The sequence below is a fragment of the Oncorhynchus masou genome, chromosome 32, assembly GCF_036934945.1.
Source record: "Oncorhynchus masou masou isolate Uvic2021 chromosome 32, UVic_Omas_1.1, whole genome shotgun sequence".
In the NCBI taxonomy this organism is placed as follows: Eukaryota; Metazoa; Chordata; class Actinopteri; order Salmoniformes; family Salmonidae; genus Oncorhynchus; species Oncorhynchus masou.
The window spans coordinates 10,626,654-10,641,866 of NC_088243.1; the positions used below are offsets into that span (position 1 = coordinate 10,626,654).

The 15,213-nt window shown below is 41.3% G+C and overlaps 1 protein-coding gene, 2 long non-coding RNA genes and 1 other non-coding gene across 4 annotated transcripts; 1 reads left to right on the forward strand and 3 right to left on the reverse strand.

The window, feature by feature from the left end:
- Positions 1 to 1,025: 1,025 nt before the first annotated feature.
- On the reverse strand, positions 1,026 to 1,108 carry trnal-cag (transfer RNA leucine (anticodon CAG)). The gene has a single exon. It is a non-coding gene; the product is annotated as a tRNA-Leu (tRNA).
- A 1,991-nt stretch (positions 1,109 to 3,099) lies between these two features.
- Positions 3,100 to 4,381, reverse strand: LOC135526916 (uncharacterized). The gene is made up of 3 exons (XR_010453361.1): positions 4,362 to 4,381; positions 3,969 to 4,080; positions 3,100 to 3,874 (listed from the first exon to the last, which is right to left on the reverse strand). It is a non-coding gene; the product is annotated as an uncharacterized LOC135526916 (long non-coding RNA).
- Positions 4,382 to 4,961: 580 nt separating this feature from the next.
- LOC135526917 (uncharacterized) lies at positions 4,962 to 5,729 on the reverse strand. The gene is made up of 4 exons (XR_010453362.1): positions 5,666 to 5,729; positions 5,497 to 5,583; positions 5,127 to 5,409; positions 4,962 to 5,047 (listed from the first exon to the last, which is right to left on the reverse strand). It is a non-coding gene; the product is annotated as an uncharacterized LOC135526917 (long non-coding RNA).
- Positions 5,730 to 12,601: 6,872 nt separating this feature from the next.
- Positions 12,602 to 14,520, forward strand: dusp23b (dual specificity phosphatase 23b). Its single transcript, XM_064953224.1, has 3 exons — positions 12,602 to 12,778; positions 13,316 to 13,597; positions 13,806 to 14,520. Exons 2-3 carry the CDS (start codon positions 13,328 to 13,330, stop codon positions 13,989 to 13,991), a joined length of 456 nt encoding a protein of 151 aa, XP_064809296.1. The 5' UTR covers positions 12,602 to 12,778; positions 13,316 to 13,327; the 3' UTR covers positions 13,992 to 14,520.
- The last annotated feature ends 693 nt before the right edge of the window (positions 14,521 to 15,213 follow it).

Consider the following 15,213-nt stretch of genomic DNA (forward strand, 5'->3'; position numbering starts at 1 on the left):
GGCCAGACTATGTGGGTTATTCATAAAACTATATAAACATGTATACAGCAGCCAATCAAACTGCAAGGAGAAATCTAGTAGACATTGCAGACTGTGCAGAAACTGACATAGGTTTTAGTCCCTTCATCAGAAAACAAGAGGTAGGCCTACACATTTCATGAGGAACATGGCATCCTACCATATTCATAATCATTCATAATTATAATCTTGGCAAGTGAACATACTGTATGCCCAAATAAATTAACGAAGTAGCACCTAAGAAGTGATTATTTTTGGGGTGCACTGCAGCATTGCAGAAAACTGTTGTGTGTAAAAAAAAAATGTTTTTTATAAAACTCTACTATAAGACTCTAAAGCCCCATTTATCACCTGGTGCTAACATGGGTCCTTTGTCCTGACCTTGCCTACATTCTGAAAAGTGTCTACACATGGTATTAAAATGTGTCTGTTATCTGTCCACTGTGTCTGCATTGTGACAAGATGTCCTGGTCCCTCTATCCAAGGGCCTTCATGGGCCGCCTGTTGCCCATCCCTAAACTAGACCATAAGTAGGTAACATAACATGTATTGGAGGTGCTCAGAAATATGTAAACATATATTTCATAAAGCTCTGAGGCCAGGCTGTAATATAATATAACTATATCATATTTGGATAATCCGTGAGCATAAAATTACAAAAAATGAAAATAAAAATAATCTGGAGCTTTTCTTTAGGGGAATAGGGTGAATTTGCCTCTAGTCACTTATCTTGGGTCCATTTAGCATGTTCCCCACTAATGGTTAAGGATAGGAAGCTGATCCAAAATCTGTTTTCAGGAGAAACTTCACCCTTGCAGTTTGATAAGCTTCTATTTGTTGCACTTCAGTGCCCTCGTGTGGATAACAGCTCCAACATAATTTTCAAAAATTTATCTATCCTGATTTAGTATTGCGTTCGCTGCTACGATAAAATAATTTACTTGTAGCAGGGGAATTTACTAACATCGACACACTTGTCTGATTCAGTTCGGGGGAAAAAAATGATTTGTCAGAAGTGGGATTCGAACCCACGCCTCCAGGGGAGACTGCGACCTGAACGCAGCGCCTTAGACCGCTCGGCCATCCTGACATAAGAAGATTTGCGAATGTATATCTTTTTAACCTTAGAAAGTAATGAAGTTAACCTCGTTATATTCAGAACGAACAAATGTACGGTTATTCTTTTTAATTACAGTGGCAGGATTTGTTCAGAATATATAGATTTTTTTGTACTTGCTAACTGGTTGAAGTTATTCACGTGTTGCATTCAACGATTTAGAAACCCGGAAATACCCGAGTTTCCTAGTGCCGACGAGCACTTGAACGCGGCACAAGGAGTGACACAAATCTTTGACGTCGTCGTGCAAGAGAAGGAAGCTCCAGTAGGGTTTGTGTACTTTGGTGTTTAACGTTGTTATTATAACGTTACCCTGTTTAACAAGACATCACCTACGCCCAACTTTAGCCGTTTAGGTAGTTAGCTAAAACGTTAATCTGACATTTTATTCATACATTTCTCGAGAAATGTACTTATTGAAAGTGAATATTGCTTGAATTAATTCAATTGACAGTGGTTAGTATACGTTACTAACTAGCTGGCAACCTACCTAATAAACTTCACTTGAAAGATATCGAGCAAATGTTCTGTGTTACATTTGGTCTTTTGGCAATATAGCTAGCTAGTTTATCATGTTTTTTGTTCACCGAGGGACGCCAACTTTTTGGCATGGGCGTTTACTGTGGGGATTTCTTTAGCTAGCTAGTCCCATTATTAGCAGAGATAACTAGCTATATATGCTCTTTATAAGCTAAGTAGTAACGTTAGCTACTAACTTTAGCTGCTTTTGAGTGGCTTGAAGTGTGTCCAAGTTACAGATGAATGAAGAAACCTTTAGCTAGCCAGTTATACCAACCGTTTGTTTGTCTTTGTCCAAGTATCATGCTCTCTCCCAGTGGAGTGCAGGTCTACTAATTTAGGTTTAGGCTCAGTAATCTGTCCAAAATGGTTAGAGTTGCGAAAATTCGAATCTGGTATCAGGACAAATATGACAATGAGTCACCGATTGTATACTATGTATTTTTTATTAGCTAAGCAATAAGTGGTAAATGCAATTTTGGTATATACGGGCTCTCTGTCCCACCTCGCAGGGCAAAACAGAGAACTGACAAGATGTATGTAAACAGTATTATTTATACTGTGATAGACAGTTCCAACCCGTCTGTTGGCCTATCACAGTAGAGACTGGGCGTGGTTTAAACTTGCTCAGCCTATTGCAGGCGCTCAGGCGGGTCCCCGCCTCTTGGCGCTTCTGTTGATAGATGTAACTACCTAGATCTTATGCACAGATTCTGTCAGACCTGGGGCCTGTTGCACAAAACTAGGATAAGGGATTAAGCCAGGATATCTTGGTGATCCTGGCTCAATTGATCCGTAATCCGGTTGCACTAAAGATGGATAGGGGGCAGGAGGATATGTTATGGTATAAATTACCATGGAGATTTATTCTGTGGAGCTAGCCTGCTCCAGACCAGGCTAAATTCCAGGATCTATTTAATCTCATCCCTAATGTCAGTCAGCAGTCACCACAAATGGAAACCAATAGTTATTTCACTGCTCACTATACATTGTTATCACATATAACTAGACCCACTGTTATTTAAACGTTTGTGATCATTAATTTCAATGATTTTGGATAAAAAATGATTTTTAGATGATGTTGCTATCATTAGATAATTTACAGTTTCCCATAGACTATAAGGCTATATATAAAATGATAGAATATTAGGGCCACAGAGGGAAAAAAACACAAGTCATAATATTGTAACCAGTTGTTTTAAAGGAGGACAGTTGTTAAAATGACAGATGTGGGGCATTTCGTGAAATTGTACTACAGTATGGTTTCATAAACAAAGACATGCTGATGTGCCAGAATATTAAGTATCACATTGTCATAAGTATCAAAACTGTAAAAACAATATGTAGCTTTTCTGCAGAAAGAACCAGCCTCATAAATGTATGACTTTATCCTTTTTCTTCAGTGTGGCCCTAGTACTCTGTCATATAAACAAATACACATTCCATATGAATATAAAAACACAATGTGTAACATTATGTTCCTTTATTGAATAAGGACAAAACAAAGCAGGTAAACCATCAGCTCCTTTCGAAACTGAAGTCACAGTGACTCTACAAGATGGAAAGCACAGAATCCAAGCATATTATACAAAATGATACATACACATTCAAAGGTCTGTATATAACACACCCTGCATGTCTGCACACTAAAATAAATGCAGGACAAATCCATACACATCAACTGAACAGACAAATGAATGGATGCAGTAGCCTCCCTGCAGCCTTGTATTACACACAGTATACCGCACAAACATCATAAGAGGCCAAATTCGTCAAAAAACGAACCCCAAAAAAACCAAATTCCTCTGCCACCGCAGGACATATTTAACCAAAATTGAAAGCACACATACTAACTAAAATAATTCAACACATATTGGTCCCTCAGCAGCCGACCACTGTCGTCATCAGGGAAGATTGCCGGATTGTCCCAGTCCATGGCTGGTGGCACTCTGGGGGCCCTCTCCTTCCTCAGGCAGGCCACATTGTGGAGGACAGCACAAGCCACAGTAATATCACATGCCCTAACAGGGCTGACCCTTAATTTGTGAAGGCAGTGAAAGCGTGCCTTCAGGAGGCCAAAGGTCATTTCAACTCTGGCCCTGGTCCTGGCATGGGCATGGTTGTAGGCCTGCTGTGCTTCCTGGGGGTCTGTGAAAGGTGTCAGGAGAAAAGGCTGGCAGCCATACCCCCTGTCTCCCAGCAACACACCAGAGAATTCACCTGTCAACACAAAATCTCGTCATTACTACCTCATAAACACAGTGATATTCTTGACACAGCCATGATGGTTATAAATAGGGGTTGTGTGGCTTACATTGTGATAGGCACTGATAGATTTCAGAGGCCCGAAAGATTCTGGAGTCATGGACTGAGCCAGGCCATTTTGCCACAACATTGCTGATCACACAGTCAGCATTGCAGACCATCTGAAATCATAAGATGAGGAATATTACACCAATCAATGCACATCACTGGCAATGCAGAGTGTTCGTCAATGGACAATATCAAAAAGTTATGTTCACCTGAACATTAATGCTGTGAAAGGATTTCCTATTCACAAAATCGGCCTCATGGGCACCTGAGGGGGCTTTTATCCTTATGTGTGTGCAGTCCACTGCACCAATGACATTGGGGAAACCTGTCACACAAAGTAATGAGTATCCTACTATGTGTTAACAGTTGTCCTGTAATTTGTAGATCCTCTTACCTGCAATCCTATAGAACTCCTCTTTGATGTCACAGAGTCTTCTGTGGCCAGGGAAGGAGATGAAGACATCTGCTAATGCTTTGATAGCCAGACACACACTCCTTATTGTGCGGCAAATTGTGGCCTTGTTCAGCTGTTCTGCATCCCCCACTGAGTACAGGAAGGCTCCACTAGCAAAAAGCGCAAGGCCACACAAACCATTTGCTCCACACTCAGTGCATGGCTCCGTGCAGTGCGGTGCTTAATCCTGGGACCCAGTAGTCTGCATAGATACCTGATGCCATCTGCAGAAAACCTGTATCTTTCATATAGATGGTCATCAGGGAGGGCCAGTGGGTCCAACCGGTCCCTGAAGACCCTTTCTCGCCTGAAGGCTCTCCTCAGCACAAGTGCTTCTTCATCCACCACATCTCGCACGAATGGGCATGCCATTGTCAGAGCAGAAAGGAACACACAATTTTGGGCCTTCATATAGGCTAGTGGCCACACCTGGTGCTGGGGGGGTGGGCAAAAGATGGCAATGCCTTATAACGATGACTTGGTTGTACTGATTGCTGGGAAAATAAAAAAAACCTTAGAAAGATGCCACCGTCCTGTGCTCACAATAAGAGCTCATATGTCATGGCTCACTTGACTTTACGAGAATATACCTAATTTTTATTTTGAGCTGTGTCATCTTCTTGGAGCTGGGGGAGGAAAGAAAAATAATGATTAATACATTTGTGTTACAGTTAGCATACAGTGTACATTGAAGGCATATCTCACCTCCCTCTCAAGTTTTTTATTTCAAGGTCCAGTTTCCTAATTGTCCTCTTTTTTATTTCGGACTCCAGTGCAAGATTTTCCATCTTTTTCTTCTTGTACTGAATGTCTATGTCTGCCAGTTCTATTTGGCGCCGGAGGTGGTTGCCATACAACTTTCTGATAGCTTGTGAGCTCTGTGAACACAATACAATTAGCGCAGCTGGAATTTGGCAGGATGTGGTGTCCTTTTATTAATACGCACTATGTTGCCAGGCTGGTTTTCCCACTGTATAGCATCTGGGTCCTGTAAAATAAATTAGATTTTTTGATTTTGATGAGGACTCCTCACCATTGTAGAGTAAATAGTACTTTCACAGTCTTAACATGATACCTCATGCCTTCTGGAATCCAGAGAGATGGTCTCCTCCTCATCATCGTCTCCATCATGTGCTGTTGCTGCTGCACTGGGGCCTTCACCCTATCACATTTAATCGGATTCATATTGAAGCTAGTAGACAAGACATGCCAGGCCTACAGTATGCCTTTGATGGAGTACTCACTGGATCAGCATCGTCTGGTGCTTGTGCTGGTGGCTCTAACAGGAACACAGTGCTGCCAGACACTGCAAGGCAATAGGTAAACCAAAGTCAGACAGTCCAAATTGATTCAATATGAATGTGGTTGTATCCCATGTAGAGATGGAAGGACATACCTTGAATGAAGCGGGTGGCATCTTGGGAGGAACCTATGCTCGTCTCTTTCCCCCTAGGGATCCCCTCTAAGACGGGCCTGCCTTTATTTAGCTCCAAGTCCATGTCCTCTGCTGGGGTAAGGTCAGCCTTTGGTGACCCACCACCCGTGCCTTGTCTGTGGGTATTCTTTTTCACTGCTAAAACAGTACAGACAATGTGTGAGCAGGCACCTTCTGGGTCCAATATAGGCTTGTGCTTTGTTAAATATTAGTCAGGGACCATACCATTCTGCAGAATGTTCTTGTATTTGATTTTGACCTGCTGCCATGTCCGTTTTGGCCCGTTCATGTTTAATCTACACACACACACACACACACACACACAATGGAGTCACACTGCAAAAAATTACTTGGTATTTTTGTCTTGTTTTCAGTAAAAATATCAAAAAATTTATCATAGCTTTATACAGTGTGATGGAGTTACTTTACACAATTTCACTCATATCTGCAGTGCATTTCAATTAAAAATTTAACCGTTTCATAATTACAGTACAACTGCATTTTTGGAGATGTGAATTAAATATTTGAATTGTAATTGTGATGTTTCAGCGGAGCGGTGAGTGTGTAATTGTGCACTACTTACGCATTCAGGCGGTCTGCAATACTTTGCCACGCTTTTTCTCTTTGCTTTATCACTGTGGCGGTGTTGCCTTTCTTCTTAATTATATCTTTTACCTCCTCGTATGCCTCCATGAGGATTTGTGCTTCCGACGGGGAAATGTACGCGGCTCTAGTTGCCATGGTAAATCAGTTAATCTGTGATCTGTGGCGGGGTCTATTTGAGTGAGCCGTGAGCGCGCACCTATCCAGGATTGGTTTCACCTGGCTTAATGAATCCGTGTCTGCTCATCCTGGCTTGGTCTTTGTGCAACCAATTAAGCCTGGACGCACATGTTTTGGCTTCATTGAGCTCAGCTGAGTCATTTATCCCGGATGTCTTAATTCTACTTTTGTGCAACAGGCCCCTGGTGAAACCAATCCTGGATAGGTGCGCGCTCACGGCTCACTCAAATAGACCCCGCCACAGATCACAGATTAACTGATTTACCATGGCAACTAGAGCCGCGTACTTTTCCCCGTCGGAAGCACAAATCCTCATGGAGGCATACGAGGAGGTAAAAGATATAATTAAGAAGAAAGGCAACACCGCCACAGTGATAAAGCAAAGAGAAAAAGCGTGGCAAAGTATTGCAGACCGCCTGAATGCGTAAGTAGTGCACAATTACACACTCACCGCTCCGCTGAAACATCACAATTACAATTCAAATATTTAATTCACATCTCCAAAAATGCAGTTGTACTGTAATTATGAAACGGTTAAATTTTTAATTGAAATGCACTGCAGATATGAGTGAAATTGTGTAAAGTAACTCCATCACACTGTATAAAGCTATGATAAATTTTTTGATATTTTTACTGAAAACAAGACAAAAATACCAAGTAATTTTTTGCAGTGTGACTCCATTAAATGTGTGTGTGTGTGTGTGTGTGTGTGTGTGTGTGTGTGTGTGTGTGTGTGTGTGTGTGTGTGTGTGTGTGTAGATTAAACATGAACGGGCCAAAACGGACATGGCAGCAGGTCAAAATCAAATACAAGAACATTCTGCAGAATGGTATGGTCCCTGACTAATATTCAACAAAGCACAAGCATATATTGTACCCAGAAGGTGCCTGCTCACACATTGTCTGTACTGTTTTAGCAGTGAAAAGAATACCCACAGACAAGGCACGGGTGGTGGGTCACCAAAGGCTGACCTTACCCCAGCAGAGGACATGGCCTTGGAGCTAAATAAAGGCAGGCCCGTCTTAGAGGGGATCCCTGGGGGAAAGAGACGAGCATAGGTTCCTCCCAAGATGCCACCCGCTTCATTCAAGGTAAGTCCTTCCATCTCTACATGGGATACAACCACATTCATATTGAATCAATTTGGACTCTCTGACTTTGGTTTACCTATTGCCTTGCAGTGTCTGGCAGCACTGTGTTCCTGTTAGAGCCACCAGCACAAGCACCAGACGATGCTGATCCAGTGAGTACTCCATCAAAGGCATACTGTAGGCCTGGCATGTCTTGTCTACTAGCTTCAATATGAATCCGATTAAATGTGATAGGGTGAAGGCCCCAGTGCAGCAGCAACAGCACATGATGGAGATGATGATGAGGAGGAGACCATCTCTCTGGATTCCAGAAGGCATGAGGTATCATGTTAAGACTGTGAAAGTACTATTTACTCTACAATGGTGAGGAGTCCTCATCAAAATCAAAAAATCTAATTTATTTTACAGGACCCAGATGCTATACAGTGGGAAAACCAGCCTGGCAACATAGTGCGTATTAATAAAAGGACACCACATCCTGCCAAATTCCAGCTGCGCTAATTGTATTGTGTTCACAGAGCTCACAAGCTATCAGAAAGTTGTATGGCAACCACCTCCGGCGCCAAATAGAACTGACAGACATAGACATTCAGTACAAGAAGAAAAAGATGGAAAATCTTGCACTGGAGTCCGAAATAAAAAAGAGGACAATTAGGAAACTGGACCTTGAAATAAAAAAACTTGAGAGGGAGGTGAGATATGCCTTCAATGTACACTGTATGCTAACTGTAACACAAATGTATTAATCATTATTTTTCTTTCCTCCCCCAGCTCCAAGAAGATGACACAGCTCAAAATAAAAATTAGGTATATTCTCGAAAAGTCAAGTGAGCCATGACATATGAGCTCTTATTGTGAGCACACAGGACGGTGGCATCTTTCTAAGGTTTTTTTTATTTTCCCAGCAATCAGTACAACCAAGTCATCGTTATAAGGCATCGCCCTCTTTTGCCCACCCCCAGCACCAGGTGTGGCCACTAGCCTATATGAAGGCCCAAAATTGTGTGTTCCTTTCTGCTCTGACAATGGCATGCCCATTCGTGCGAGATGTGGTGGATGAAGAAGCACTTGTGCTGAGGAGAGCCTTCAGGCGAGAAAGGGTCTTCAGGGACCGGTTGGACCCACTGGCCTTCCCTGATGACCATCTATATGAAAGATACAGGTTTTCTGCAGATGGCATCAGGTATCTATGCAGACTACTGGGTCCCAGGATTAAGCACCGCACTGCACGGAGCCATGCACTGAGTGTGGAGCAAATGGTTTGTGTGGCCTTGCGCTTTTTGCTAGTGGAGCCTTCCTGTACTCAGTGGGGGATGCAGAACAGCTGAACAAGGCCACAATTTGCCGCACAATAAGGAGTGTGTGTCTGGCTATCAAAGCATTAGCAGATGTCTTCATCTCCTTCCCTGGCCACAGAAGACTCTGTGACATCAAAGAGGAGTTCTATAGGATTGCAGGTAAGAGGATCTACAAATTACAGGACAACTGTTAACACATAGTAGGATAATCATTACTTTGTGTGACAGGTTTCCCCAATGTCATTGGTGCAGTGGACTGCACACACATAAGGATAAAAGCCCCCTCAGGTGCCCATGAGGCCGATTTTGTGAATAGGAAATCCTTTCACAGCATTAATGTTCAGGTGAACATAACTTTTTGATATTGTCCATTGACGAACACTCTGCATTGCCAGTGATGTGCATTGATTGGTGTAATATTCCTCATCTTATGATTTCAGATGGTCTGCAATGCTGACTGTGTGATCAGCAATGTTGTGGCAAAATGGCCTGGCTCAGTCCATGACTCCAGAATCTTTCGGGCCTCTGAAATCTATCAGTGCCTATCACAATGTAAGCCACACAACCCCTATTTATAACCATCATGGCTGTGTCAAGAATATCACTGTGTTTATGAGGTAGTAATGACGAGATTTTGTGTTGACAGGTGAATTCTCTGGTGTGTTGCTGGGAGACAGGGGGTATGGCTGCCAGCCTTTTCTCCTGACACCTTTCACAGACCCCCAGGAAGCACAGCAGGCCTACAACCATGCCCATGCCAGGACCAGGGCCAGAGTTGAAATGACCTTTGGCCTCCTGAAGGCACGCTTTCACTGCCTTCACAAATTAAGGGTCAGCCCTGTTAGGGCATGTGATATTACTGTGGCTTGTGCTGTCCTCCACAATGGGGCCTGCCTGAGGAAGGAGAGGGCCCCCAGAGTGCCACCAGCCATGGACTGGGACAATCCGGCAATCTTCCCTGATGACGACAGTGGTCGGCTGCTGAGGGACCAATATGTGTTGAATTATTTTAGTTAGTATGTGTGCTTTCAATTTTGGTTAAATATGTCCTGCGGTGGCAGAGGAATTTGGGTTTTTTTGGGTTCGTTTTTGACGAATTTGGCCTCTTATGATGTTTGTGCGGTATACTGTGTGTAATACAAGGCTGCAGGGAGGCTACTGCATCCATTCATTTGTCTGTTCAGTTGATGTGTATGGATTTGTCCTGCATTTATTTTAGTGTGCAGACATGCAGGGTGTGTTATATACAGACCTTTGAATGTGTATGTATCATTTTGTATAATATGCTTGGATTCTGTGCTTTCCATCTTGTAGAGTCACTGTGACTTCAGTTTCGAAAGGAGCTGATGGTTTACCTGCTTTGTTTTGTCCTTATTCAATAAAGGAACATAATGTTACACATTGTGTTTTTATATTCATATGGAATGTGTATTTGTTTATATGACAGAGTACTAGGGCCACACTGAAGAAAAAGGATAAAGTCATACATTTATGAGGCTGGTTCTTTCTGCAGAAAAGCTACATATTGTTTTTACAGTTTTGATACTTATGACAATGTGATACTTAATATTCTGGCACATCAGCATGTCTTTGTTTATGAAACCATACTGAAGTACAATTTCACGAAATGCCCCACATCTGTCATTTTAACAACTGTCCTCCTTTAAAACAACTGGTTACAATATTATGACTTGTTTTTTTCCCCTCTGTGGCCCTAATATTCTATCATTTTATATATAGCCTTATAGTCTATGGGAAACTGTAAATTATCTAATGATAGCAACATCATCTAAAAATCATTTTTTATCCAAAATCATTGAAATTAATGATCACAAACGTTTAAATAATAACAGTGGGTCTAGTTATATGTGATAACAATGTATAGTGAGCAGTGAAATGACTATTGGTTTCCATTTGTGGTGACTGCTGACTGACATTAGGGATGAGATTAAATAGATCCTGGAATTTAGCCTGGTCTGGAGCAGGCTAGCTCCACAGAATAAATCTCCATGGTCATTTATACCATAACATATCCTCCTGCCCCCTATCCATCTTTAGTGCAACCGGATTACGGATCAATTGAGCCAGGATCACCAAGATATCCTGGCTTAATCCCTTATCCTAGTTTTGTGCAACAGGCCCCAGTAGGCAAAATTATATAGCACATAATATATTGGTCAGAATTATGACCAGCAGGTCAGATAGAGCTCACAATTATGACCAACTGGTCGTATGGCGGTCACAAAAATATGTTAAAAAATAACCTTTTTTCAACCAGTTTGCGACCAGAATAAGACATCATAAAAATGTCACTTTGACGTCTTTTCACAAAGGTTATGTTCAATCAAATCAAATGTAATTTGTCACATGCGCCGAATATCTTACAGTGAATGCTTACTTTCAAGCCCTTAACCATCAATTCAGTTTTAAGAAAAATACTCCCTAAAAAAGAAAATAAATAAAAGTAAAAAATAATTAAAGAGCAGCAGTAAAATAACAATAGCGAGGCTATATACAGGGGGTACCGGTACAGAGTCAATGTGCGGGGGCACCGGTTAGTCGAGGTCATTGAGGTAATATGTACATGTCGGTAGAGTTATTAAAGTGACTATGCTTAGTTAGAAATGGGACACTGGGACCTGTATGATGCCGCTAAGGTGGCAGCTGGAGGCCAGCTCCAGACCCTTACTGCAATCTCTCTGCCGCAACGGTCCAATTAAAAACCAATGGCTTCCGCCGCGACGTTGGCAACGCATGTCATCACAGAATAAGGAGCTATAAACAAGTTCTGACTACAAGGAGTACATCTACGACCAGAAGTGACTTTTCAAAGCAGGTTAGAAGAATTTACGCAGCAGGTTAGAATAATTACCGTGAGGGGTTAGGATACTTAGTTTAAGTTTAGGAAAGGGGTTAGAGTTCGCTAAAATGCCCCCCTAACTACAAAAGGTCCCAACCAATGATGTATATAAACCCTAGATTGTTAATGCTATGTATTGGCCAATGGGAGGCTTTAAAGCCACTGATGACGCCATATTGGCACTCCTCAGAAGAAGCAGTCCTCTGTCGGGAATTTATGGAATTATACAGTATTTCAATTAAATGTTTCAAGCACAAAATTACATGCATTTAAAGTATTTTTGTTATTGACAGTAACAGTACTGTAACGACCATGGGTTTACACCAATGTAATGAAACAGGCCAGGAGCAGGTCTCGAACCCTCGACCTTCTAGCCCGAGGTCCGGCGCGCTATCGACTGTGCCGCAAAAGCATGCTCCTGCGGCAGTGTCGATTTCCGCGCTTATAAACCCAGGGTCGTTACAGTACATAAAAAGTACATATTTGTATGTTTCGTTCAGATAAAAAATAATGCATTAAGGTGTCTGTAATATAATAAACGTGGCAAAAACAAATGTGGATATTATAAATGCATTTCTGTACAGTAACTTCCCAAACATTTTTTTTTACCACGGTGAGGAGGGCCAAGATGGAGGTGCCGTGGCTTCAAAACAGTGCCCCCATAATATTGTCTTGTGTATGTATAAATTATTGTTCACCGCCCTTTACACATCTTTGTCGTCATCGTTCTAAAGACGGACTAAGCTCCAGTGTAGGTTGTGTTCTATGTTGTTTAACAGGACATCACCCACCACACCCTGACTTTAGTCGTTTAGCTAGCTGCAAAACCTTTTCACGCCAGATCTGACCTGTTTTTATACACGGATTTCTTCAGAAAAAAATACTGAACGTAAGTAAATGCATTAATGAATTGACAGGTGCCAGTAGCATGCTAGCTAGCAACCTATTTTATAAACTTCACGTAAAGATAGCTAGTAAGCAAACTTTATATTACATTTGGATTTTTGGCAATATAGAAAATGTTAGTTTATCATCTGTTTTTTTGTACACAGAGTTGACGCCCACCCTTTGTCATGGACGCTTATTTAGCTAACTCAACTAGTAGCTACTACCACTAACTAGCTGCTTTTGAGTGGGTTGAAGTGTCAAAGTCACAGATGAAAGGGGAAATCTTTAGTTAACTAGTTATACCAACCGTTTGTTTATAATAAACCTTGTTCGAGTATCATCTCCCAGTGGAGTACAATTCAACTCGGCCAGATTTCAGTCATCGTTCCTAAATACTACACAACTGAGGCCAAACAGTTTCATCGTTGTAACGTTAACACAGTAATGGGTTTATGGGCATCTGAATGCACATTGTGACTGGCTGTGAATATGAGATTATTGAATGGTAAAACAATCTCTACATTTCACAATATTTCAGATTGACTTTGCCATGGCCTGTAGTCCACCCCCTAATTTCTCCTGGGTCGAACCTAAAAAGTTGGCAGGACTGGCTCTCCCTCGAATGACTGCCCACTACCAATACCTTCTGGACAATGGCATTCAACACCTGGTCTGCTTGTGTGAGAAAAAACCTCCCAACTATGATACGGTCCCAGGTGTGAAACTACACCACATCAAGATAATAGACTTCACCCCACCAACTCCAGAACAAATTCAGAGGTTTCTGTCTATTGTGGAGGAATCGAATGCTAAAGGCGAGGTTAGTGTTCAGTTACCTATTATTCAGCTACATCAGAGGACCTCCTTCTGTTTTGACACCTGAAACCAAAAACATTGACTACTGAGTTCAGTGGTCACAGTCAAAATGTACACAGTTTAATTATTGTCAACCATTGATGTATTTTAACACACAGCCTTCTGTATCTTTATCTATGTAAGTCAACCACATGTATTTCTCGCTGCTGTAGGGTGTAGCTGTTCACTGTATGCATGGCCATGGGAGGACAGGCACCATGTTGGCCTGCTACCTGGTGAAGACCAGGCAGATCTCCGGCATCGACGCCATCAGTGAGATCAGAGCACTACGCCACGGCTCTATTGAGACACACGACCAGGAGAAAGCAGTGGTGCAGTTTTACCAGCGCATTAAATAACTCTTTTTTTTTTTTTTTTGTTTAAAGATTTCACGTTTAAATATTTTAAAGGGGAACATTTTAAAGGGGAAATCAACTTGTATACCTGTGTACTGTACACATCTATAACTTGACCAATTGAAGTGGCCAAATTTAAAAAGGGGGACACATTTTATTTATTGTAGCTGTATTTCTTCTTTAAAGCTGCTACTCAGGTTTGGAACTACATATGGATTTTTTTAGGAGTGACTGTTTTAACTCTAAGAAGGTGTCCTGAATTGTATGGGAAGTATACGGTACATCTATAATGTGTACCATGACCGCTGTGCCTCTGCATTGCTCACTCTTTGGGGTTTTAGGCTGGGTATCTATAATGCACTTTGTGACAACTGCTCATGTAAAATTGGCTTTATAAAACACATTTGATTGCTGTTGTAAATTTGCCAAAAATAACCATTAATTTATTACAAAAAATCCATTAATAACGTACCTAAGTTTTGATTGAGTTCAATTAAACAACAGACTCATGCAATAAGCATTTGTGACTCATCACCAGGATTCTGTCTTATGTAGCAACATTTGAAATTGGGTGTTTTACATTGGTAAAAAGTAGAGACTCAGAACTACATAATGGTATATCATACACTGCATTTTTGAGGAACAATGGATAAGTAATTCTGCTTTGAAAGTTGATATACTTGTAAATTCACTTTTGAGAAAATGGCCTTTGAATGTTTTGGTACCTACTGGAGAGCTCTATTTTGTCTATATTGTCTATACACATTCAGCATTGTTCACACCCTCTTAAGCCAGCCCCACCCATCTCTTTAAGGATTCACATGTGCAGTCATGCACTGAACAGTGAGTAGTGTAGTAAAGATTAAGACTTAAAGTGGTAGTAGCCGACAATAAGGAAACATTCCAGGTAAACAAAGTGTCCAGATGTAAAGATGACTTAATAGAAAATGACTGAAGTTAAAGTCACACAGTAAAATACTACTTGAGTAAAAGTCTAAAAGTATTTGCTTTTTTAAAAAAATACTTAAGTATCAAAAGTACATTAGCCTCTTTGGGCCATTAAGTATCAAAAGTAGAAGTCTGATTGATTAAACCAGATGGCCATATTTAAAAAAATTATTGACGGATAGCCAGGGGCACACTCCAACACTCACATAATTTACAAACGAAGCATTTGTGTTTAGTGAGTCTGTGTGGTATGTCACAAAATCATGTTACGACCACA